The sequence below is a fragment of the Elephantulus edwardii genome, unplaced genomic scaffold, assembly GCF_000299155.1.
Source record: "Elephantulus edwardii isolate Elephantulus edwardi_28Jun2011 unplaced genomic scaffold, EleEdw1.0 scaffold00020, whole genome shotgun sequence".
NCBI lineage: Eukaryota > Metazoa > Chordata > Mammalia > Macroscelidea > Macroscelididae > Elephantulus > Elephantulus edwardii.
Window position 1 is genome coordinate 4,148,457 of NW_006399770.1, and position 25,917 is coordinate 4,174,373.

A 25,917-nucleotide genomic window follows, 5' to 3' on the forward strand; every position below is an offset into this window, starting at 1 on the left:
TCAATTTCATTTGGAATGGAAAGAGGCCCAGAATAAGCAAAACATTCCTTAAAAAGAGAAAGAAAGTAGGAGGCAACACACTTTCTGATTTCAAATCCTGCTTCATTGCTGTGGTGGTCAAAACAGCGTGGTACTGGTACAATGACAAACACATAGATCAATGGAATAAAATTGAGAATCCAGAAATCAGTCCATTTACCTGTGGTCAACTGATTTTTGACAAAGAGATGAAATCAGTTAGTGGGGAAACGACAGCCGTTTTAACAAAGGTGCTGACAAAATTGGAAAACTATCTGCAGAAAACTCAAGCAAGATCCACACCTCACTCCATACACAAAAACCAATTCAAAGTGGATTATAGATCTAGGACTAAAACCAAGGACTATAAACTTCATTAAAGAAATGGTTGGAAGAACTCTAGAAGTTTTAATCCACAACATAAACAGTCTCCCAAGCTTCCTGGAAAATCTACAACCAGGAGAGGATAAAATAGATGAATGGGACCCTCTAAGAATCAAATTCCTATGCATGTCCAAAAACTTCTCCAACAGGGTAAAAAGGAAAGCCACAGAATTGGGAAAAAGTATTTGGTAATGACATACCCTCTCAATCTCTATTACATCTCAACATCAAGAAAACAGAAGTTCTCACCACTGAACTGCTTGGCAACATCATGATAGATGGAAGAAAGGTTGAATTTGTCACTGATCTAATTTTACTTGGATCCACAATCAACACCGTTGGTCCTAACAGTCAAGAAATTAAAAGATGTGTTGCACTGGGGAAATTTACAGTCATGGACATCTCCAAGGTTCTAAAGAACAGTGATATCAATTTAAAGTACACCTGATGAAAACTTTGGTATTTTTAATTGCTTCCTTTGCATATGAAAGGAAGACTGAAGAACTCAGGCTTTTGAATTGTGGTGTTGGAGAAGTGTATTGAACTATGTACTATTGAAACAACAAAAAATTTGCCTTGAAGGAAGTGCAACCAGAGTGCCCCTTAGAGGCAAGAGTGGTGAAACTTTTATTTCACTTATCTTGGACATAATTTTAGGAGGAGCCATTTCTTGGAGAGAGGTGTCGTTCTGGAAAAGGTAGAGGGTTGATGAAAGAAAGGAAGATTCTCCACAAGGTGAACTGATATAGTAGTATCACAGTGGGCTTGAGTGTGGACAGAGATAACGAGGATAGTACAGTATAGAGCAAGCTTCAGATCTATTCTTCATAGGGTTGCTATGAGTTGTAGTTGACTCAGTGACACCTGACAACAGTAGCAGCAACAGCTCATCTGCATAGACTGTAAATAAGGCCTTTTATCTATTTTGTGTATTGGTATACCCCCATAATTTAGAACGGTGCCTTGATACCACGTATGTATTTGGTGAGTGATTACGTGGCTTGAAATAGAGGAAGCTGATAGCTCAGGATATGAATTGCAACTTTCTCTGAAAAACTTGAAATTCTGAGTTTGTTGCAAGAGTTCTAGAATAGGACCAATTTTATCCATTTATTCCTATGCTAGACTTCCTCATCCATTCCTTTTGCTGTGTAGTTAGGTGCCCTGTAAAAAACAGATCTGGACTCTGTTCTATCCTGTGCTATCTTCATCGTTTCTGACATACTTGAGCCCGTTGCTGTAGTCACTGTATGATCACATCCATTTCATCGAAGCTCTTTCTCTCTTGCTGATTCTTCACCTTTCCAAGCATGACGACCTTCTTCAGGGAATCTTCTCCAAGTAACATGTCCACAATACGTGAGGTGAAATTTCATCATTCCTGCCTCCAAGGAACATTCTGATCATACTTTCTACAAGAGATATCTGATTGTTCATGGGCTATTTAGTACTCTTCTATGGTAGCACAGCTCAAAGACATCAGTTCTTATTCCTGTCATCCTTATTTATTGTCCAGCTCTTACATGCATAACAGGTATCTGTTTTCCAACTTTTATCTTGATCCACAATTGTGTACTCCACTTAATGTCTTTTAATTGAGATTATGTATCTAAAGCACCTGGTCCAATGTTTGACATATAAATCGGGGTTTATTATTCTAATTCTATAATCAAATGATTCAGTGAGATTTATTAAATAAAGTTAATGAATATAAGAAAACATTTATATTAATGTTTGTCAAGCTAATAGAATTTACTCTACCTTGAGTATTTGCTTATCCGGTACATACTTACCCAGCTAAGTGAACTGTGATCATGGGAGCCCAGTGGGAAGTGGGCTTGGCCGGTTGGGGGAGTTAGATAAGGACAAGGGATCTTCTGGCATATCTGACTTATTCCAAGAACTTTCTCCTGCCTCTTTCCCAAAAAGTTAAGAGTAGTCAAGTAAATCAACTTTACCATCTCTAGTTCATGTAACAGTTTTCTTACCTGTTCAGCTTTTTTATACCTTAATTTTCATAGGCTCAAAGAAAAGGAGTTTCTGAGAAAGAGAACAATAATTATTGCTCTTTGATATCCTTGGTTTTTTCCAGGAATACTCAGAATAAGCTCTAAATCTTACTATGTTTTAGGTTTCTACTCTCTACCAGCCCGGCTTACTTCTTTAGTGTCTCTCATTCTTTTTTCCTTTATTTGTAATGATACTATCATCTTACTTATTAATCAAGAAAAAACAAAAACACCCAACAAACAACAAAAAACCCCTAACACATTGCCTTCCTTGATACTGCATGGTGACCCTCTGTCAGGTTTCTGAAGCTGTAACTCCTTATAGAAGGAGCCACATCACCAGCCTTTCAGTTACCATCCCAACACATAATGTACTACAACTACTATGACCAATTTTATTCCTCAGGTTTTGTGTTTACTGTTTCCTACTCAACCCTGCTTGCTGAAACTGAGGAGGACCTGAAGCACTTGCTGCAAAAGATCAAAGACTTCAGTCTTCAATGTGGATTGAAGTTCAACATCAAGGAAACAAAGATTCTTACCACTGGGTCGATTGGCAGCATCATGATGGATGCAGAAGAGATTGAGATTGTTAATAGCTTTAGTTTGCTTGGCTCCACAGTCAACACTCTTGATACCAGCAGCCAGGAAATTAAAAGACGTATTGCATTGGGAAAGCCTTCGTCAGAGACCTCTCCAAAGTACTGAAGAGAACGATGTCAGTCTGGAAACTAAGATGCATCTAATCCAGGTCATGATCTTGGCAATTACTTTTTATGCATCAGAAAACTAGACAATGATTAGGAATGATAGGAGAATTGATGCCTTTGAGCTGCGGTGTTGGAGAAGAGTTGAATATACCATGGCCTGGGAGGAGAAAAAAACAGGCTCTTTCAAAAGAAGGTGAGATCAGGATAGTCCTTGGAGGCAAGGATTATGAAGCTTCATCTGACATATTTTGGACATGTTGCAAGAAGGAACCAATCCTTGGAGAGGGACGTCAAGCCTGGGAGGTTGGAAGGACAGTACAGGAGAGGAAGACCCTCGATGAGATGGATTGATTGAGTGTCTGATGTACTGGGGTTAGGTGTGTTGGAGACCATAAGATTGGCACAGGGTAGAGCAGGGTTTAGGGCTGTTGTACATAGGATCGCTATAAGTCCCAAGTGACTGAATGACACGTAACAACAACAACAGCTCTTGTAGGAATAGAGGAGTGCTTGCCTATTCCTCTTCCCCTCTCCTGATAAGAGTCATCCCATGTCTTCATTTTTATCTCAGCTAATTAGTACTTCTTCAAAGAAATCTTCCTTTCCAGTCATCATGACTAAATCACTGTTCTTTTTCTCATTGATTGTACTTTATTCCTTTGTAATAATTTTTCTTAATGTTCTATTTTTGTATGTTTTTCCTTTGTGGAAAATGTTTGGGTGAAGAAATATTTTTTGTCTTTGAATTCATGGGGAAGTGAGAGTAAATTGGCATATTACATACTGGAAAAACTAAATGATAAATCTAGGGATCCAAAAGTGTTCTTATAATGGTACCAGCAAAAATCTTGCTTAGGTGTTTTGAAAAGTATACTGTTAGTAAGGACAATAAAAAAAATCAGTAAGTACTGACAGTATTTTAGCTGTTGCTCTGAGTTAATCTACCACTATTCTTTGCTTGCAACGTGAATGAAATTGATCCTCTTTTTCTTCCAACACACATAGGCTTCTGTCTCTTGTATTTGGTATTTCTTTTGCTCAGAACGTTCTTCTTTCAGATATCCAGAATGTCTCCTTCCTTTTATAGTTTTTAGAGCTTTGGTGGCCTAGTGGGTAAGGAGTTGCACTGCCAACAGTTCGAATCCACCATCTGCTCTATGTGGAGGAGATGGGAAGTCTCCTCCCATGTGATTTACAGCCTCTGAAAACCTGCTGGAGGGTCAGCAATGAGCTGATTCCAACTGGGCAACATGAGTTGTTTTCTTGAAAGCATGTTTGAATATGGAAAGCAGTTCAAATCTGTGTACTGTAAATGCACTATCCATCTTGATATTTGTTTATATTAGCTAATATGAAACAGGATTGTGTAATATTATTTGTTTTAGCAGCTTGAAAGCTTTATAATTATTTTTCTCTTTTAATAGAAAGAGGTGAAAAAAGAGCGAGCTGTGGTGGACAAGGTGTTTTTTTCAAGGCTCTCAAAGATCCTGAAAATCATGGTCCCTCGAACATTCTGTAAAGAGGTAAGTCTTAAAATATTATAATGTTGTTCTCTACTCTCAAAGTTATATGAGATCAGAACAATAAAGTAAAATTGTAATGTTTTTGTTGCACTGTAGGTTAAACATTTTCTGTGTAGGTAATAAAGATTACTAAATTTTTGCTATTAAATCACTCCTTGTCTTGCAAATAGGCTAGTTTGTGAGTTGTGTACTACAATGTATCTATCCAATGTAAGTGGTACTACTTTATTTTATTATAGTTAAATGTTAGTAGTTACAAAGATACATTTAAAAAACCCTTTATAGTATAATGAAATATTAGCATATTGTTTTGGCAGAGTATGAATGAGGTAACTATATTTAAGAGAACAAATTGGAGAGCATGCTTTTTATTCTCCTGTTTTAAACATCTTATGTTATTAACCCTTTACTTAGTATACTTATTAATGAACCATAACACATTGGCTTTTATCCAAAATAACTGTATGACTCAGAGCTACTTTTATTTTTTATTAATTTTTAGTTCCAGTCTTATATCCAAGTTAACAGGATTATTTAGCTGTCATGCCTTTTTTTTGGTTTGCTTACAAAGTTCATATACATTTTGTTTCACACTATCTTTATTCACATTTTGTATCATAAAATCATTCCTATGCATTATATTTTATAAAATTAATCACCATTGCACCTTGCCCATCATTAGTCTGGTTTTTAAGGTGCTTGCTGAATCCTTCCTATTTCCTTCACCCCTCCTTCCATCCATCAAACAGTGCAACCCTGTGGTTTTACCCATTCCCATCCTTACCCCTCTGCTCCAGCCCTTCCTCTGTTGGGTCCCCATACATGTTTTACTGCTTATCCCTCTATTTTTACAATAATGATCTTATACAGTATTTGTCCTCATGAGACTGAGTTAGTTAACTCAGCATAATACTTTCCAGTCTTTCCCTAGTTATATAGTATTTTTTAATCATTGCTCATGAGTGTTGCATAGTATTCCATTGTGTGAATGTACCACATTTCTCAGTCCATTCAGTTGTGGTTGGAGTTTGGGCTGTTTCCATGTACTTGCAATGATGAATAATGCTACTATGAACAATTGGTGTACAGATCTCTAAATAGTATTACAGTTCTGATTTCCTTGGGGTATATTCTTAGCAGTGGAATAGGTAGATTTCTATGTTCAACTTTTTTTTAAGCTTTATTTTTTTAAATAATTTTAGTGAGCATTTACAGAGATTTTGGATTTCCATTCATTCATTACTGCACTTCTTTCCCTGCCCAGCCCTCACCCCCACCCCCGTCCCCCCCAGTTCGCTCCTCTCTTTCAAAAGTAAAAGAAACACTCCCTCCCTGGTACACAATCCCCCCTGCCCCCCTCCTGCCGCCCCAAGTACATTCCACTATGCAACCTTAGTTGTGGACTCTTGTGATAACCATAATACACTATCATACATAGCTTTTAAATTATTCATTCCCTCATCTGTTTCAGTGTAGTATACACAATTTATCCCGTTTTTCTCAGTCTTACCCCAACCCTGATATCAGTCCCATTTTACAACAGTGGCACCATGCAATATTTGTCCTTTTGCGACTGAGATATTTCACTCAGCATAATGTCCTCCAGGCTCACCCATTTTGAATAATATTGCATGAGTTCCTTGTTTTTCAATGCAGCATAGTATTCCATTGTGTGAATATACCACAGCTTCTCTATCCATTCATTTGTTGATGGGCACCTGGGGTTGTTTCCAACTCCTTGCTATTGTGAACAGAGCCGCGATAAACATGGGTGTGCAAGTGTTCAACTTTTTGAGGAAATGCCTAACAGCCTTCCAGAGTGGATGTACCATTTTACAATCCGACCAACAGTGTACGAGAGTTCCTACTCCTCTGCATCCTCTCCAACATTTATTGCTTATTGTCCTACTAAACTTTCCCACTGCTACTGAGATGAGATGATATCTCATTATGATTTTAATTTTCATCTCTCTTATTCCTAGTGATTTTGAGCATTTTTTTCATGTGTTTGTTTGCTGTCCAAAAGTCTTCCTCTATGAAAAGTTATTTTGTAATTGGGTTATCAGTCTTTTTCTTGTGGAGGCCCAAGAGTATTCTGTAAACTTTTGTTATGAGACCCTGTCTAAGATGGTGTTGCAAATATTTTTTCACAATCAGTAGGTCTTCTTTTCACCCTGCTGGAAAAAGTTTTTGATGAGTACAGAGATTTAATCTTCAGAAAGTCCAAAGTCTCATTTATCAATTTAATCCTCTCCATAGCGTATATTTTTGGTTGTATATGTCACTCTCTTTATACTATAGACTTGGCCTTCTAAGCTTCGTTCCAGTTTGTCTCTTCTGAATTTTATGTCTTTGGGATTTACTCCCAGGTTTCTGATCCACCTTGAATTGATTTTTTTGTATGGTGTGAGACGTGGATCCTGTTTCAGCTTTCTGTAGGTAGCAGTTCAGGGTTGGTTTTTTAATTTTTTGTTTTTTGGTTTTGTTTTCTTTTCCTTTTTATTATTATTAATTTTAATGAAAATTTACAAAGACTTTGGCTTTGCATTCATTCATTTTTGCTCTTTTCTCCCTGTCCACCCTTCCCCTCCAGGTCTTTCTTCTCTTTGAAAAATAAAAGAAAAATTCTGTCATTGTTATATATCCCTCCCCCCAAGTCCACTCCACTATGCAGCCTTCATTCTGGACTCATGCTAAGAAAATAATACTAAAGCAAATATACCTTTTAAACAGTTCTCTCTCTCAGCAGTTCAGTTTTGCCAGCACCATTTGTTGAAGAGGTTTTCATTTCCCAATTAGATAGGATTTACTTCCTTGATGAATATCATTTGACCATAGATAGATGGTTCCATTTCTGGGTTCTCAATTCTGTTCCATTGGTCAGTGCACCTATCACTGTACCAGTACCATGCTGTTTTGATTACTACCTCTGTGTAGTATGTTTTGAGGTCAGGAAGTGCTATTCCTCCCTCTTCATTTTTGTTTTTCAATTTGGGGTCACTTTCCTCTCCACCAAACTTGGCAGCTTCCCTTTTGATCTCCCTGAGAAATATATTTGTTATCTGTATTGGGATTTCATTGAACTTGTAGATTGCTTTTGGTAGGATTGTCATTTTCACAATATTGAGTCTTCCTATCCATGAACAGGGCATATTCTTTCATTAAGTCTTTCATTGTGCCTTGCAGAAATGTTCTGCAGGGTTGTTTGTTTGTTTGTTTGTTTTTTTGGGTTTTTTTTGTACGGGTCTTTTGTGTCTCTGATTAGGTTCATTCCCAAGTATCTCAACTTGTAGTTGGTTATTGTAAACCATATTGCTTTCTTGGTTTCCTTCTCTGAGTTCTCTTTGTTAGTGTAGAGGGTTTTCTGTGTACACTATCATATCATCTTCATAGAGCAGATAAAAATTTCTTTCCTAATCTGAGTGCCTTGTATTTCTTTCTCTTGTCATAATGCCTTAGCAAGTACATCCAATACTATATTGAATAGAAGTGGTGACAGTGGACATACTTGTCTAGTCCCTGCTGATAAGGAAAATGCTTTTAGTCTTTCTCCATTGAGAATGATATTGGCTCATGGTTTTGCATGTATGCTTTTCTCTTTGGATGTCAGAAGAGATTCTGAATATTGCACTAGATTGCTGAGAAGCCAAAGCAAAGAGAAGAAATCAAGATGTTAAAGAGCTGAACAGATTTCAAAGGGTAGAACTTAAGAACACGAAGCAAAGTATTATTGTGAAATGGGCAAGGCTGGAGTTGGAAAATCAAAAGGAATGAACTCCCTCAGAATTTCTTAAGCTGAAGGATCTGAAAAATGAATTCAAGCCTCGAGTTGCAATAGTTAAGGTTGACCCAGAAAACATGAAAAGGAGATGAAAGAAATACACAGAGTCAGCCCTCATCCTTTCAGTCAGTGAATCTAAACTATGTTTATACGTGTAATTTTTCCTCCACATATTCCTTCCTGGTTGTTATTGACTCTGATTTACTGCTGTCAGGTCTGTCAGTGCCCACTGAGACTGTGGCCATCTGGTTTCAAAGGCTGCATGTTACAGTGAGAGGAGACTACACATCTTTCTTCCATAGACGTGTTGGTGGATTTGAACCATTGGAGACATAACCAGAGTTCAGTTTTGTTGCATTAATCCCACTTCCAGGGACTTCCTTTTTCGTCTTCCCTGCCAAATTTTTCTTCTTAACACATGCTTTCTAATGTCCACATTTTTAAAAGCTTTGATTTTGTAAATCACTAATAGCCAGAAAAAGAGAACCTATTATAAACACTTTAGATCCCCAAGAGAATGTTTCTCCTTTGAGTCCAGTTTGCTCTCCATCGTTTCTCCAGCATCACATCTTGTCTGTTCTTTCCATCAGAAATTTGGAAACATAATCTCTTGACATTTGTTCCCTCTGGTAGTGTAGTCCATAGAGTTTCACTCCTAATCCAAAGGCTGCAACTTTGGTGGTTTGAATCCACCAGCAGCTCTGAGGGAGAAAGATGTGCAGTCTTACACTACATGAGGTTTACAGCCTCAGAAATTCAGTGGAAGGTCAGCTGTGAGTTAGTTCTGACTCTACAGCCATGGGGCTAATGAGACAGAATTTGCTTTGTTGTACCTGACAGCATACCACAATTTTATCATTGTGTGGTGTCCAGTTTTCTTTTTTGTGTGAACATATATAAAAATGGGATCACATACACCTTTAAAAATCTCACCCATGTCTTAATCATTTTTTCCAGTTATCATTGAGTTTATCTTTAATCTCTCACTTTACAATGCCTATTTGTTCTCAATATATATGTGCATATGTACTTTCTTTTTTTTCTCACTGTATTTTTAATCTCTTGGTTTATATATTTGTTTTGTTTTTTATTTGCAACTGGTTTCTTTCTAAAACCTGTAATAGAGACATTTGACTTCCTTTTTTCTTTTTAACAATGTTTTGTTGACATTACAATCTGGTGTTTGCTTTCTTTTGAATATAATCTGCTTAGAAGATTCTCTGTTGTTTTATAATAGGCCTTGCACTCCCATGCTTTTGATTTCTTTACAGTATTTATAGTTTTGAGAGCTCCATAAAAAACATGATGCAGAAAAATAGTTTTGCACTTGTAGTCTTCTTTATAATGTTTTTCATGGCTCTTTTGACATACTTAATGACTTTCTCACTTCTGCAATCATCCAAAAATGGCTAGAATTATACATGGAACTACCAAAAGTTCAAACTGGATTTAGAAGGCCGTGGCACCAGGCATATCATTGTAGATGTCAGATAGATCCTGGCTGAAAGCAGAGAATATCAGACTAATATTTTTCTCTGTTTTATTGACTATATAAAGACATTTGGCTATGTAAATCATAATGAACTATGGCTAACATTGAGAAGAATGGGAATTCCATAATACTTAATTATGTTTATAAGAAATGTATACTTAGGCTAAGAAGCTGTTGTCTAAACTAAGCAGAAAGGTGTGTCAGGGTTGTATCCTTTCTCCATAACCATTCAATCTGTATGTTGAGCAAATAATTCAAGAAGCTAGACTTTATAAAGAAACACGTAGCTTCAGGTTTAGAGGAACAATTTACCATCTGTGTTATGCAGATGACACAACCTAGTTTGCTGAAAATGAGGAAGACCTGAGGTACTTGCTACAGAACATCAAGAATTATAACCTTCCATATGGATTACATTTCAACATCAAGACTGATGACAACAAAAATCCTCACCACTGGTCGAATAGATAACATCATGATAGATGCAGAAAGGATTGAAATTGTCAGTGATTTAATTTTGCTTGGATCTACAATCAACTCCCTGGGCAATGGCAATCAGAATAGCCTTGGGAAAATCTGCTGTCAGAGACCTTTCCAGTGTGCTGAAGGGCAATAATATCAGTTTAAAGATTAAAGTGCACCTGATTCAGCCCATGGTAGTTCCAGTCACCTGCTGTGCATCTGAGATCTGGACAGTGACTAAGGATAACAGAAGAAGAATTGATGGCTTTCAGCTGTGGTGTTGGAGAAAAATACCACATATTCCATGGACTGCCAAAAGAACAGATATGTCTTGGAGAAAGCGCATCCAGAGTGAAGCTTCATCTTACATACTTTGGGCATGTTGTTCGGAATGGTTATTCCATGGAAAGGGACACAATGCTTGAAAAGGTGGAGGGTAAATGAAAAAAAGGTAGACATTCGGTGAGATAGATTAGCATTGTGACTGCAACAATGGCTTAGGTGTGTTAGGAATGATAAAAATAGCATAGCATAGGATAGGATAGAGTTTAGATTTGTTGTTCACAGCATCACTATAAGTTGTAATCGACAACACTAAACAACAACAGCCACCACCTGGCTTATTTAAAATACAAGGGTCTGGAAATACTGGTATATTACCATTGATCAATTAACAAGTAGCCCTAGTGGCACACTTGTTTAAGTATTTGACTGCAAATGAAAAGGTCAGTGATTCAAGCCTGCTGTTGCTCTGGAAGGGAAAGAGAAGACAGTCTATTTCCATAAAGATTTATAGACTTGGAAATACTAAGGGCAGTTCTGTTTTATTCTATAGGGTCTTTATGATTTGGAATCAATTCTAAGGCAAATGTTTGTTGTTGCTTTTTAAAAAAATTTTGTATTTGGTATCAGTTCACTACTCATTTAACAGTTGAGCAAGAATTCAGTGACTAAAATGAAAGTGAGACACTGGATAGGTTTCAGAGAGTTAGTAAAGGAACTAGTGTAGTGTTATGAGTGGGGGAGTCAGTCTGACTTGTAACTGGCAAAACAGCCGGTTTTCAGAGACTGTAAATCACTTATAAATCATCTTTCTCTTGCAGATCAGCTTTTGGATTCAAACCACTTGACTTTAGGTTGGCAGCGCAACTCCTTACCACTAGGCCACCAGAGCTCCGTATGAAGGGAGGTTGTTGTTGTTGTTATGTGCCGTCAGGTTACTTGTGACTCATAGCGAAGCTGTGTACAACAGCCCTAAATCCTGCTCTATCCTGTACCATCACACTGCCTCTGACACACCCATTCCAATTACCCCAGTCACTGAGTCCATCCACCTCATAGAGGGTCTTCCTCTCTTGCACTGTCCCTCCACCCTCCCAAGCATGCTGTCCCTCTCCAAAGACCTGCCCCTCCTTACAACATGTCCAAAGTATGTCAGACGAAGCCCCAGAATCCTTGCCTCCAAGGAGCAGCCTGGTTTAACCCTCTCCAGGATGAATCTGTTTGTTTTCCTAGCAGTCCATGGTACATTCAATACTCTTCTCCAGCACCACAGCTCAAAGGCGTAAATTCTCCTTCTATCCTTCTTAGTCCTTGTCCAACTCTCTGATGCATAACTAGTGATTGCAAAGACCATAGTCTCTGTCAGGTACTCCTTAGTCTCCAGAGTGACGCCATTGCTCTTCAGTACCCTGGAGAGGTCTCTAACAACAGACTTTCCCATCGCAATATGTTTTTTGATTTCCTGGTGACTGGTGCCAAGAGTGTTGACTGTGGAGCCAAGCAAACTAAAGCTATGAACAATGTCAATCTCTTCACCGTCCATCCTGATGCTGCCAATTGGTGAAGTGGTGAGAATCTTTGTCTTCTTGACATTGAACCTCAATCCATACTGAAGGCTGCAGTCCTTGACCCTCTGCCACAAGCATTTCAGGTCCTCCTCAGTTTCAGCAAGCAGGGTTGTGTCATCTGCATAACGCAGATTGTTAATAGATCTTCTACCAATCCTGAGGCCACACTTCTCCTCATAGAGCCCAGCCCCCAGATAATCTGCTCTGCATACAGGTTAAAAAGGTATGGAGATAGGACACATCTCTGGCCTACACCTTTCCCAATTTTGAACCATGCAGTGTTTCCCTGCTCTGTTCTGATGACTGCCTCTTGGTCCAAGAGAACAATCAAGTGTTCTGGGATTCCCATTCTTCTCAGAGTCAGCCACAGTTTGTTGTGATCCACACAGTCAAACGCCTTTGCATAATCAATGAAACACAGATAGACATTCTTCTGGTATTCCCTGCTTTCAGCTAAGATCCATCAGCTGTAATAACCCTAGTACCACGACCCCTTCTAAACCCAGCCTGAACTTCTGGCAGTTCTCTGCTGATGTGCTGTTCCAGTCGTTTTTGCATAATCTTCAGCAGAATCTTGCTTGCATGTGAAATCAATGATATTGTTCAATAGTTTCCACACTCTGTTGGGTCACCCTTCTTTGGAATGGGAACAAATACAGATTTCTTCCAGTCAGTTGGCCAAGTGGTTGTTATGTACAACGAAGGGAGGTAGAGTGATTTAACTTGGTTTTCTTCATTTGGTCTTGGTCTAACTGTCCTTCTGGGTCACTTTATATACTACCTTTGAGGAATATAAAAGCAGATCTTTAACTTCAATTTAAGAAAGTGAAATAAACCTCCTACAGAAATCACAGAAGATGATAGGGTAGAGCTAGAGAGGGAATAATTTTTTAAGTAATTTCTTTCCCTCTCTGAAGCCAATGCTTTTAATACATCTTTTCATGATACTCTTTTATTTATTACCTTTTTCATCTATTATTTTTGTTAATTTAGAAAAACAACTAAAAAAATTTTTAGCATCTTTCATTTTATATCTATTTATTAATGAAGAATTTCTTTCTCAATCTGTCAATTTGAATTTCAGAGTAAACCCCTTTTTTATGTCTGATATTAACATTTTAAATGTCATATTTTACTTTTGCTACACTGAATTTATTACTGCAACTTATCAGATGACATGGTTATAAATATGTTTGTCTACCTGATCCATATTGCAAGCTCAAATGACAATCCTAGAGAATTGTACTACTGACCCGAAGGTTATGCTTTTTTGGTGGTTTAAGTTCATCTGCAGCTGCAGGAGAGAAAGATGGGCAGTCTCCTTCTGTGCTGTTTACAGCCTTGGAAACCCCATGAAGGGCCAGCTATGAGTCCGTTCTGGCTCAGAGCCACAGGAGAACAAACCATTGATCTGTTTCCTCATTACTTCTGTTTTTTTTTCTCTAATTTTTTAAATTGTGGTTTTAACGAAAGTTTACAAAAAAGTTGGATTTTCATTCATTCATAGTTGCACTTTTCCTCCCTACGTACCCTGTTCACTTTTTTTTTTAAATTCATCCATTGTTGCATAATCTCTCCACTGCCCCCAGGTTTTCTTTGCTATGCACCTTTTATTCTGGACTCTTGTCATATAAATAATGCCTAGTCATATATTCTTTTTAAATAGCTCTTTTCTTCATCTGTTCCAATTCAGTGTTCATTATTTATCCTCTCTTTTCTTACCCTCCAGCCCGCATATTAGTCATATTTGATAGCAGTAATGCTATTGTAGTATTTGCCCTTTTGTGACTGAGATATTTCACTCAACATATAGTCCTCCAGCGTCACCCATGTTGGGTAATACTTTATGAGTTCCATGTTTTTCAGTCCTGCATAGTATTCCATTGTGTGAATACACCTTAGTTTTTCTATCCATTCATTTGTTGATGGGCACTTGGGTTGCTTCCATCTCTTTGCTATTGTGAATAACGCGGTAGTTAAACAAGGGTGTGCATACATCTGTTTGGGTGGCAGCTTTGGTTTCTTTAGGGTATATTCCTAGTGTGGAATTGCTGGATCAAATTATATTTCTCTTCCCAACTCTCTGAGAAAGCGCCAGACTTTGCACAAGTTTACACTCCCACCAGCAGTAAGAGTTTTAATCTCTCCACAACCTCACCAGCATTTGTTATTTGCTGCTCTGTTGAACTTTGTAGCTGCTATAGGATAAGATGGTATCTCAAAGAAGACATTCGGATGGCAAACAGATACAAGAAGAAATGTTCAAAATTCTTAGGTATTAGAGAGATGCAAGTTCTCATTACTTTTTATGTGTAAATCCACCCTTATAAATTAAATTGAAAAACCCTATGAAGGTCAGGGAGACTATTAACCATTTTTCTAACAGAAAAATTAATTAAACCAGATTTACCTTCGTTAGGTAAAAAATTTAGGCTTTACCATTTGTTGGTTGGTTAACTTTGTGTGGACAGTAACTGCCATTTTTTAAAAGTTAAAGTGGTATATTAAAGCATAAGATAGTCACTACAGACAGCGATTCAAGTATTAGGTTTACCTTGACTCTGTCATTGACAGAATGTATGAAGGTGACTTTTTTGACCTGTCTGGGACTCACTGTTCAATTCTAGATGAGAGAATGAATTTAAATGTTCTATAAGATCTTTTTCAATTTTATTTTTAAAATTCTATGTAAATTATATTTTAATATTGCCTATAGACTGTCAGTTATGTTCAAGCTAAAGTGAAACTGAGTTTAAAAACTAGAACTTTTTATAAAAGTAGTGGGTTTTTTTTTAAAAGTTCTAAAAATGCATTTATTTCATTTACCCTTGCTTTGTTTTAGACAGGTTACTTGGTACTTATTGCTGTTATGCTGGTATCTCGAACATACTGTGATGTTTGGATGATTCAAAATGGGACACTTATTGAAAGGTACTTTTTCCTTCAGCTTCCTCCTCTATGAAGGAAATACTGATTTGTCTCATATTTTGAGTAATATCTTAATAAACAGCTGGATTCTAACTTAAGGGTAACATATGCTGTCAAATTATAAATTTCTTCATTTATTCAATAAATATTATTTGAGCATTTGTCATAATGTGAATATACAGTAAATGAAAGAGACCTTGTACCAAAATCTGCTCTGAATTTACAGTTCATCAAGATTCACCAGTGCAGTTCTTGTGTGTCAGAGTAGAACTGTGTTCCATAGAGTTCTTGTTGGCTGATTTCATGGGGGTTCATGCTTAGTCTTTGTCTGAGCTGCCTTTGTATGAACTCGTTTGTACCTGTGTGAATAGAAAATTACAATGCAGTCTGACAACTATTGTGATGGTGGTATGTGCCATTGAGTTGAAACCAGCTCATAGGTAACCCTCCAGCAGGTTTTCAGAATCTGTAAATTACATGGAAGGAAGCTGCCCATTTTTTACCCTCCTAGAACTGATGGATTTAAACTGCTTGTCTTTGGATTGGCAGTGTATCTCCTTACCACTAGGCCACCAGAGTGCTGTAAAGGAATTTTTTAAAAGTCCAAACTAAGTATCTAAAATTAATGGAGGGAAGTATCATGACATTTCAAGAAATGTATTGATGGTGTTTATTAATAGTAAAGAAAAAATTTAAACTTTCTAAAGGTCTAAAAGTTTCTAAAATGTAGTCAGTATTTTAAACAATATATTGTTCTACAAATTATATTACTCAGTCACTATAATTGGTAATCTTTACTTCAAAATGTTAAGAAATAGCAAATACATATTTTAGGTTAGAAATGTAGGCTGTGGTTTGGCTCTCATGTTCTTAAGTAGCTATAAATCATAGTTGATGCTAATTTGCTTTTTATTCTCCCTCCCCATGGGTTTCTCACATAGTCTTTTTAAAAAGCATACTATCTTGATAGAATTTTAAATTTACAGAAGAATTACAAGTGCAATATAAAGAAATAGTTTGTATTATTAGTCCAGATTTCCCAGTTGTAAAGTAATTTTAAAGTTATCTGCAAAGTCTCTAGTGGGTTGTGCTGTTAATTCAGAGGCTTTGCATCTCTGGCAGATGCTCTGCAGGAGAAAGACAGATGGACAGCCTACAGCCTCCATAACATGATGGAAGTTTGCTGTTAGTTGAAACTGATTTGACAGTGGAGAGGTTATTCTCTCTTCCATATATTTTATAGGAGACCTGCTGTGTATCAGATCTTTACTGTCTGATTAAATTTAGATTAAAAACACTGAATTCACAATTCTTTTGCAAAAATTAACACATTTCTGTAGATTGCTGTTAAAGCTACATTGTAAATAGTCTTATCTGTCTTTTCATCTTGCTTCTTCCATGTATTTTTACAAAAATATTTTACAAAATAGAGTTTCAATACCTATTCTAGTGCTTAGTCTATTTAGTTTTAATATAATTCTTATCTGTTAGCAGTGGCTAGTGACTTTGGGGGGATGGGCAAATCATAAAAAGACAGTCTTTCAAGGTAGATAATGCCATACTAAGAAAAGAATCATTTACTCCTTGCTTCTGCTACATCAAATTATAAAGATGTATTTTATTTTCACTCAGTTTGTTACAGCAACATTTTAAAATTTCCAAAGTATTGTTTATAAAGATTTTAATATATGTTTTAAAGGGAATAATGATTAGAATGATTAAAACTACTCTCCATTAATTATTACTGTTCTTTTTTTGCAGTGGAATAATAAGCAGAAATAAGACTTTATTCAAGAAGCCATTTTTTAAATTTATAGCTGCTACTCCAATGGTAAACCACTGCTGAATGATGGCATGTGCTTTACCATGATTTTATAATCTCGTGTATTTTGTAGCTTGGGCAGCACTGAAGCACTTCGGTATTTTGTAAAGTTTGCTTCACACAGTTTTAACTAAACTTCTAAAATTGTTTTGGTTCTGGGTGTTGTTTTTTTTTACTTTCTTAATTGCTTCATGTTTCTAATATTCTTACCGCTTTATAAGATTTCCCCATGCCCTCCAGCTTCTATTTTAACTTCATTCTAGTTAAATTTTTTTAAAGTTTTTGTGTTTTATGAACTACATAAAAATTGGACTATAATTTTTACATCAAAATAATATACTTTTTCTATCAAAACAATATTTTCTGAAATATGGGGTTTTTTTCTAATAGTAGGCTTGAGGAAATATTACATGGAACAACTCCTCTCAGAGAATTAGAATGCCCATATTCGTATTACAAACACTGAGATGTGTTGCTTTGGTGTGGTTGGCTTAGAATAGAGCAAGGCTCAGAGCTCTTGTACATAGGGTCTCTATGAATCGCAGGCATCTTGACAGCACATAACAACAGCAAAGACAAATATGGCTAAACTTAAGATTCCCAAATTTGTCTAAACCAGTCATTTTGGGGGAGGACTTCAGTTTAAGTAATTTAGTCCAGTGTTTATCTAAATTAACTTTTATCTACATTTAAGATTATTAGTAATGTCATTTAATAAAAGGATTCTGTGATCAAGTAATTGTTTTTTTTATACAATAGACATGTGAGACTCAAAGATTCATTACTTAATATGATACAGTGGTTTTCAAACTTCATTTTTAAGTAGTGGAACCCTTACTTTGAATAAATACATACTTAACAAGTTTTTAATCTCAGAAAGCCAAACAAATAAACAATAACAAAAACCGTTAAAAGGTGAGCTGGTCTGGTTGTAAAGTGTTAAAGGGCCTCTTACAAAGAATCATTCTGAGATTCTGAGGGACCCTGCTCAGCTATTTCCCAATCCAGTCTCAGAATTTAGTCTCAGAATCAGAAAACCGTGGTCTGCAGCTCAAATCCTGCTGCTACCTGCTTCTGTAAAATTTTGCTGAAGCATAAATCCACTCATACCTGCTTGTGTTTTTCTCAAAGGTGTTAATGAGTAGTGGCAACATAAACTTTATAGCTTACAAAGCCTAAACTATTTTTTGAGACATTTTTTTTTACAGAGTCTGCTGACGTCTTGTTAGTTCCTCTCCTTGCCTTTAGTTCACACAGATGAAACTCAGGATGCCGAAATATCTAAATACAAACAAACAAATACTGATTTTTGTTTATTTGATTTTTTTATCAGTGGTGGCTTAGTATATAAATAAGGAATTGTGCTGCCATCCCAACGGCAGACAGTTCAATTTCAATAGCTGTTCGAAGGGAGAAAGATGGGCAGTCTCCTCTCGTGCAATTTACAGCCTTCATTGGAAGGTCAGCTAGAGTCAGTTTTGACTCAGTGGCACATTAACAACAATAGCAACAATCATTCTTGGGTCTGTACAATTGTTAATTAATTTTTGGCCATCTAAACCTTTTGTAAGGTGGGCATCCACTTCCTAAACAACATGCCTCCTGAAACTCTTATGATCTTTGGTAAATGTAAAAATTGCCGAGGGGCTTCAGGCTTTTTGTTCATAGGATCTCTATGAGTCGAGGCAATCAACAACAACAATTAGTGGTGAAGTCTGTAGTGCGTTGCATTGACTACCCTAAGGCCATCCGTGCTTCCAGTAGTTTGAATCCACCAGGGACTCCACAGGGAAAAGATGAGCAGTCTCCTCCGGGGTGGTTTACACTCTTAGAAACCCAGTGGAGGTTGATTTACGAGCTGGTTCATATTTGATGGCAGTGAGATCAGTGAGCTGCTGGTGCTATCATAGAAACATCACAAGTGAGTGGCTTTAATAGCTGGGATACTTATTTTCTCACCATCTCAGTGGCCAGAAGTATGAATTCAAGGTCCTGGCTCAGGGGGAGGTTTTCCTCTCTCTCAATGGACGATGGAGAGAGGAGAGGTTCATTGTCTTTTTTTTAACTGTTCCTCATTTCTTTGGAGATCTCATTTGGCATGGAATAATCTATAGTCACCCAACTCCTCTTTTACATCTCCAAAGATACTGATTTAAGACAACCTCTGCACTCCTAAGACTGATTTATTAACATAGCAGAGAGAATCTGTTCTCAAAGGATTGCAATCATAGGTACAAACCTGTTGCCACTGTGTCAGTGCTGACTCCTAGCAGCCCCAGATAGCCTCCCAGAGCTTCCATTTCAGTCTTTATAGAAGCTGTTGGCTACATCCTTCTCCTAGGGGTTGATTGCTAGTCCACTGAGCAGTTACAGCACATTTTTTTTCGGGGGGAGGGCATGATTCAATCCATTATAGCACCTTAAGCCTATTTTTTAAGTAGTTGCTTTTATTAAGTGAAGAATTAGTTATCATTTTTACTCTTAATTTTGTCATTTGTAGTAAGCTATTATAAAATTTCAAAAGTTACAAATGTGTTTTTGTAAGAAAAAACATTTAATCATCTTTTTCGTTCTCATAATACCTAAAATAAAAATGAAACAAAAAAAAACAAAAAGAATTCCCAAGAATGAATTTTTTTGTTTCACAAAGTTGTTTTGGTGTCATGTTCTGCTTCTTTTGCAACTAATGCATTGCATGTGGTGGTTTGCAGTGGTATCATTGGTCGTAGCAGAAAAGATTTCAAGAAATACTTATTCAACTTCATCGCTGCCATGCCTCTTGTAAGTGTAATTCTTTAAAATCTTACTTACATAGGAAAATATTACATCCTATTTAAATGTTTAAGAATTTTGGCTTACTAAATTATGATGATTTATGATAATAAATTCTGTTTTGTGTATAGTTTTATAATTTATAGCAGAATATTTCAATGCAAATCTTTCACCAACTAGAAAGTTAAGAGGGATTATGTTTTGGTACATTTTCATTTATAGCATTATATATATGAGTTAGTTATGGTTTTTTATTTTTCCTTTTTCCCTTCAGTCTAGAATTTCTTACTTGTGGCATGACTGGGATTTTAAGTTGAATGATTCTTTTTTGTGTGAAACTTTAGTGTGCTTTTGTAGGGTATTTAGCAGTACCTCTGCCTCTACCCACTAGTTGCCAGATTGAGAACCACAGTTTTAAAGACTGTTAAGTAACTTAGACCAATTATATGGTTTAAGTTGGAAGTGTAACTAAATTTGGGGAATGAAAAAAGAACTTGGAGTGTAAATTTGAATGAAATGGAAAATGTCATAAACTTTCATCCAGTAAGCCTGGAGGAACACAGTGAATTATTCATAGGTCTTTTAAAATAAAAAAAATTGAAAGACATACATTGATATCAATTCAAGATTGAGATTCAGTAGAAAACCTCAGTGATTATATGAAAGTAACAAGTCTGCTACAAGAGAAACAAATTATATTCAGGTTTATCTGTCTGTGGTAGAAAATAGAATTTATCAGTCTATAAGGGCTTTATAATCATACGGTCTCATAAAAAAAGTCACTTAGGTTTTATTATGATTTATGAATACACCAGGATTCTTGAGGTGAAAACTGAAGATCCAAAGTTAAGTTAAAACAATAAAATAACTAGAGGGGAAAATGTTTATATTAATTACACTAAAGGTAGAATTGAGTGATTTGAAAGTTTTCTTTTTTGAAAAAAGTCATATATTTTGTGGTGGAAGAAGTACTAGAACAGAACTTTACAGATATCATGAAAAATGAAGACTCAAAAAAGCTCAAAAAGCTCAGCAAATGTCAGACTGGACTCTAAAAGAAAAACATCAAGACACATCAAATTCTCCAAAATGAAAAACAAGGATAGAGTACCAAAAGCAACGTGAGAAAAACTGAGTCACCTACATTAAGCTTTGGCTTCTCAGCAGAAACCATGCAAGAAAGAAGACAGTGGGTTGATACATACAGAAGGATTAAAGAAAACGGTTGCCAGCCAAGGATCTGGTACCTAGCAAAGCTGTCCATCAAATAGGATGGTGAAATTAGGTCATTTGCAGAAAAGCCATAACTTAAGGAATTAGTGAAAACAAAGCCAATTCGATAAGAGATGCTAAGGGAAGTACTTCACAAGAAGACAGTGGGATGGTATGTACAGAAGGCTGAAAGAAAACAATTGCCAGCCAAGGATCCTGTGCTCAATAAAGTTGTCCATTAAATATGCAGGAGAAACGAAATCATTTGCAGAATAGCAAGGGTTTAAGAAATTCATGAAAACAAGACCAACTTAAAAAGAACTACTAAGGGAAATCCTTCACATAGACACAGCAAAGAAAAGTAGATGGACCATAGTAACCAGAACAAAAGTGAAATGATAATGATAAAACCTGGCCTATTAATGGTCACATTTAAGGTGACTGGCTTAAATGCACCAATAATAGAAAAACAACAGCACCACTGATTTCTGGGGTTTGAGAGGGAACCCCAAGAGGTCAGAACGGAGGTGGCAGGGAACACACAGATGAGCACCCTCTCCAGGCCAAAGCCCTTCCCCAGAGTTTAGGTGGGTAATCAGACCTCATCTCCAGGTCCTCCTGTGGTGACTGTCCTCCATTCACGCACTTACAACTACTGAACCCCTGGATGACTCCACCCCAGTTGCCAGGAGTGGCTATACTTTCCCAAGCCCATAGGCGTGCCTCCCTACTCCACTATCCCTCCTCAAAAACAAATTCACCTTGAGCTGCAAGAATGGGGCACAGACAAGAGGAAAGGGTGCCCTGGTGGCAGAGTTATTATTAGCAAGTTGCTCTGCTTAAATGTTACACATCTCCCCATGTTCAAAAGTGTGGTGGGACAAAGATGGACAAATCTTTTTTTTGTTTTGTTTTGTTTTCTTGTTGTGTGCTGTTGAGTTGGATCTGACTGGAACAGGAGGAGACTGCGCATCCTTCTCCAGCGGAGCATCTGGTGGATTCAATCCAGATGCCTTTGGGATTGCAGTGCAGCTTCTTGCCATTAGGCCACCAGAGCTCCCTACAAGTCTGTCTCTTGTAGTTGGGATTTTCAGCCTCAGAAACCCACTGAAGAGTCTAGAAGTCAGAAGTGACTTGACAGCAGTGAGATACATTTTTATTGTTAGTTACAATCAGTCACCTTCTGACCCATGATGATCTTAAATATAACAAGAGGTAATAGCATCTAATCTTGTGCCGTCCTCATGCTAACTAAAAGAATAGAAATTTGAATGCAGGCACTCTGTTACCCTTAAGATTGGACTTAACTCCAAACTAGCAAAACTGACTCAGCACCAACCTCGTGGAAGAAGCCCTATATGTATTATCTGGTTTGCCAGTAAATTCAGCAATACTGTGGTTCTGGTGGACAGAGCCAGATTCAGTAAACAATTGTAGAAGATCAACTTGTCACTGGCTGGACAGCCCACCTAAATCCATACTTCTCAAAACATAAAAACACACATTTATAACATGGTATAATTTTCATGAGTGTGCATGTTATTCAATAATTTTATGGGGGGAAAGTAAACTAAATAAACATGAAAAAAAAGAGTAGTAGAAAACCCCAAAGACCATCAGTATGTTGCCTACAAGAGACAAATTTAAGAAATGAGGAGAAGGATAATATAAAAATCAAACAGTAGGAAAAAATATACCAAACAGGTGGCATCCATAAGAGAACTGGAGTGACAAGACTAATCACTGATAATATAAGAGATAAGGAAGGGCACTTGATAATGATTGAAGACATAATAGTTCGAGAGGATTTCTCTTTAGTTAATAACATTTGCACACCTGGTGATAGACTTGCAGAATACATGAAATAATAGTTAACAGACTTGAAAAAAAAATAGACCCCATAATAATGGTAGGACTTCAACACACCACCCTCACCAAAGAATAGAGCAAATCCAAAGAAACTCGACAAAGAGGAACTAAACTATACAATCAGCCCATTCAGCCTCATAGACATAATTCTGGGTACCTCATCTAACAAAAACTCAATTTATTTTTTTTTTCTCAGGTGCATATGATACATTCTCCAGAATTGACCACGTATTAGGACACAAAGCAATCTCAACAAATTAAAAAACACTGAAATAATACAAAGTGTCTTCTCAGACCACCGATGCCACAAAGATAGAAATTAACAAGAGGGTTAAGGGAAAAACAATGCCCTTGTGGAAGCTAAATAATATCTTGCTTTAGCTTGACTGAGCTACAGAAGAAATAAAAGCTGAGTTAAAAAGGTACCTCGAAATGAATGAAAATGCAAATCACATTAAAACCTGTGAAATTCAGCTAAGGCAGTCCTCAGACATTTTGTTTATAGCAATAAACAAAGACAAAAAGAAGAACAAAATGAACTATTTAACCCCCTGTCAACTAGGAAAAGAATAGTAATCCCACAGCCTCTAGAAGAAAGGAAATTACAAGGATAAGGGCTGAAATCAGTGCAGTAGAAAACAAAAATGATAGATACCATCAGCAAAACCAGGAACTGGTTCTTTGAAAGAGTTAATAAAATATACCAACCATTGGCAAACTTTAACAAAAGATACAACTTGATAAGAAAGGAAAGAGGAGACAACAGAACCAGCTGAAATTAAATCAGTAATAGTAGAATATTATGAAAAGCTGTACTCTGATAAAATTGAAAACCTAGAGGAAATTAACAAATTCCTAGAAACTCAGACCCTACCCAGTTTGATACAGAAGTGGAGTATTTGACCAGACCATCACAAAAGAAGAACATGAACAGGTTATAAAATGACACCTCCTTAAAAAAAGTCCTGGCCCAGATGGCTTCACAGGTGATTCCTACCAAAGGTTTAGAGCTGATTTATCACCAATTCTACTTAAAATTATTTTAAAAAATAGAAAAAGAAGGGATGTCATGAATAAGGATGACAGTATCAGTCTATGAAGCAGGCATAACCCTAATACCAAAACCAGGTAAATAAGAAAACTATAGACTAATATCTCTCATGAGCATAGATCTAAAAATCCTTGATGAAATTATTGTCAATAGAATCCAACAGTGTATTTTTTTTTAAATCATCATGACAACAGAAATGCAGGAGTGATTCAACATAAGGAAAACAATTAATGTAATTAATCACATTAATAAAGCAGAGAACAAGAACCACATGATCCTATCAATTGATGTAGAAAAATCCCTTTGACAAAATCCAGTACCCCTTCTGATTAAAACACATAGCAAACCTGTAATAGAGGAGCATCTTCAACATTGTTGTTGTTGTTGTTTGGTGCCTCAAGTCGAGTATGACACATAGTGACCCTGTGAACAACAGATCTGAACTCTGTCCAGTCACTGTGTCAGTCCACCTGGTTGAGGGTTTTTTCTTTGCTGATCATCTACCTTTCTGAGTATCAAGCCCCTCTCCAAGGAATATCCCCTCCTAGCAGCATTCCCAAAGTATATGAGGTGAAGGCTCATCATCTCTGCCTCCAAAGAGCACTCTGGCTGTACCCTCTTCCAGACTTATTTGTTCTATGAGTAGTCTATGGGATGGTCAGTGATTTTCTGCAGCACCACAGTTAAAAGGCCATTCTTCTGTCATCCTTATTCATTGTCCAGCTCTAAGATGACCAGAAAGACTGTGGCCTGAATCAGATGCACATTATTCCTTAAACTGCCATCATTACTCCTCAGTGATTTGGGGAGGCCCCTATCTCCAGACCTTCCCAGGATAATACATCTCCCTCTTTATTTCCTGACTGCTGGTACCAAGGGTGTTAATTGTGGATCCAGGTAAGCTGAAGTTGTTGACAGAAGACTTGATCCTCCTTAACATAGTGAAAAGTGTATCTGCAAAACCAAGATCCAACATCATTCTCAATGGAGAGACTAAAGACATTCCACTTGCAAATAGGGACCAAACAAGGCTGCCTGCTATCACCACTCCTATTCAGTATTGTGTTGGAAGTTCTAACTAGGTCAGTAAGGCAATAGGAAATAAAGAGGCATCCAGGTTGGCAAAGAGGTGATGAAACTGTGATTATATGCAAATGATTTGATAGTGTACACAGAAAAGCCCAAAGATTTAAAATAAAACTATTACACTTAATAGGCCAATTTAGTAGAATGGCAGGATGTAACATTAACATAACAAAAATCAATCGGATTTCACTATAGCAACAAAGAAAGCATGGAAAAGGAAACTAAACAGCAGTACCATTTCCAGTAGTCAACGCAAAATGAAATAGTTAGCAATAAACCTAACTAAAGGCGCAAAAGACCTTTAAAAGGAAAACACAACTATAAGAAACAGTAAGATATAGCTAAATGGAAAAATATTCCCTGTTCCTAGATAGGAAGATTGTGCAGTGGGAAAGTGACAATCCTACCAAAAGCAATCTATAGGTTCAACATAATCCCAATACAGATATCAAATACTTCTTCAAGGAGTAGAAAAGATAATTTCTAGTTTCATTTGAAAACAAAAGAGACCCAGAATATGCAAAATGCTTCAGAAAAAAAAAAAATTAGGCATCTCACTCCATAATCTTAAAACCTAGTATACAGCCATAGTAATCAAAACAGCATGGTACTGATACAACAACGACACATACATCAGTGGAAGAGAATAGGGAATCCAAAAAGTCTACTCATCTCTCTATAGTCAACTAATATTTGACAGGGTAACAAAACTCATTACATATGGAAATGACACACTCTTTAACAAATGGTGCTGGCAAAACTGTACTTCTGCAAATACATTGTCAGGGATCTCTTCATTATGATGTTGAGCAATGATGTCAGTTTGAAGGCTAAGGTGCACATGATTCAGGCCATGTTATCCTCAGTCACCTGCTATGCAGCAGCAGTCTGGGCAATGAATAAGGAAGACAGAAGAAGAATTGATGCCTTTGAGTTGTGATGCTGGAG

The 25,917-nt window shown here is 36.8% G+C and overlaps 1 protein-coding gene across 4 annotated transcripts in view; it reads left to right on the forward strand.

Annotated features, from left to right (window-relative positions):
• The window catches only part of ABCD3 (ATP-binding cassette, sub-family D (ALD), member 3), a 120,762-nt gene that overhangs the window by 42,710 nt on the left and 52,135 nt on the right, over positions 1–25,917 (forward strand). For all 4 annotated transcript variants that reach the window (XM_006882418.1, XM_006882421.1, XM_006882419.1 and 1 more), the window contains 3 exons: positions 4,546–4,644; positions 15,072–15,160; positions 19,691–19,760. In XM_006882418.1, coding sequence (XP_006882480.1) covers positions 4,546–4,644; positions 15,072–15,160; positions 19,691–19,760 — 258 coding nt within the window. The remainder of the gene's footprint in view (positions 1–4,545; positions 4,645–15,071; positions 15,161–19,690; positions 19,761–25,917) is intronic.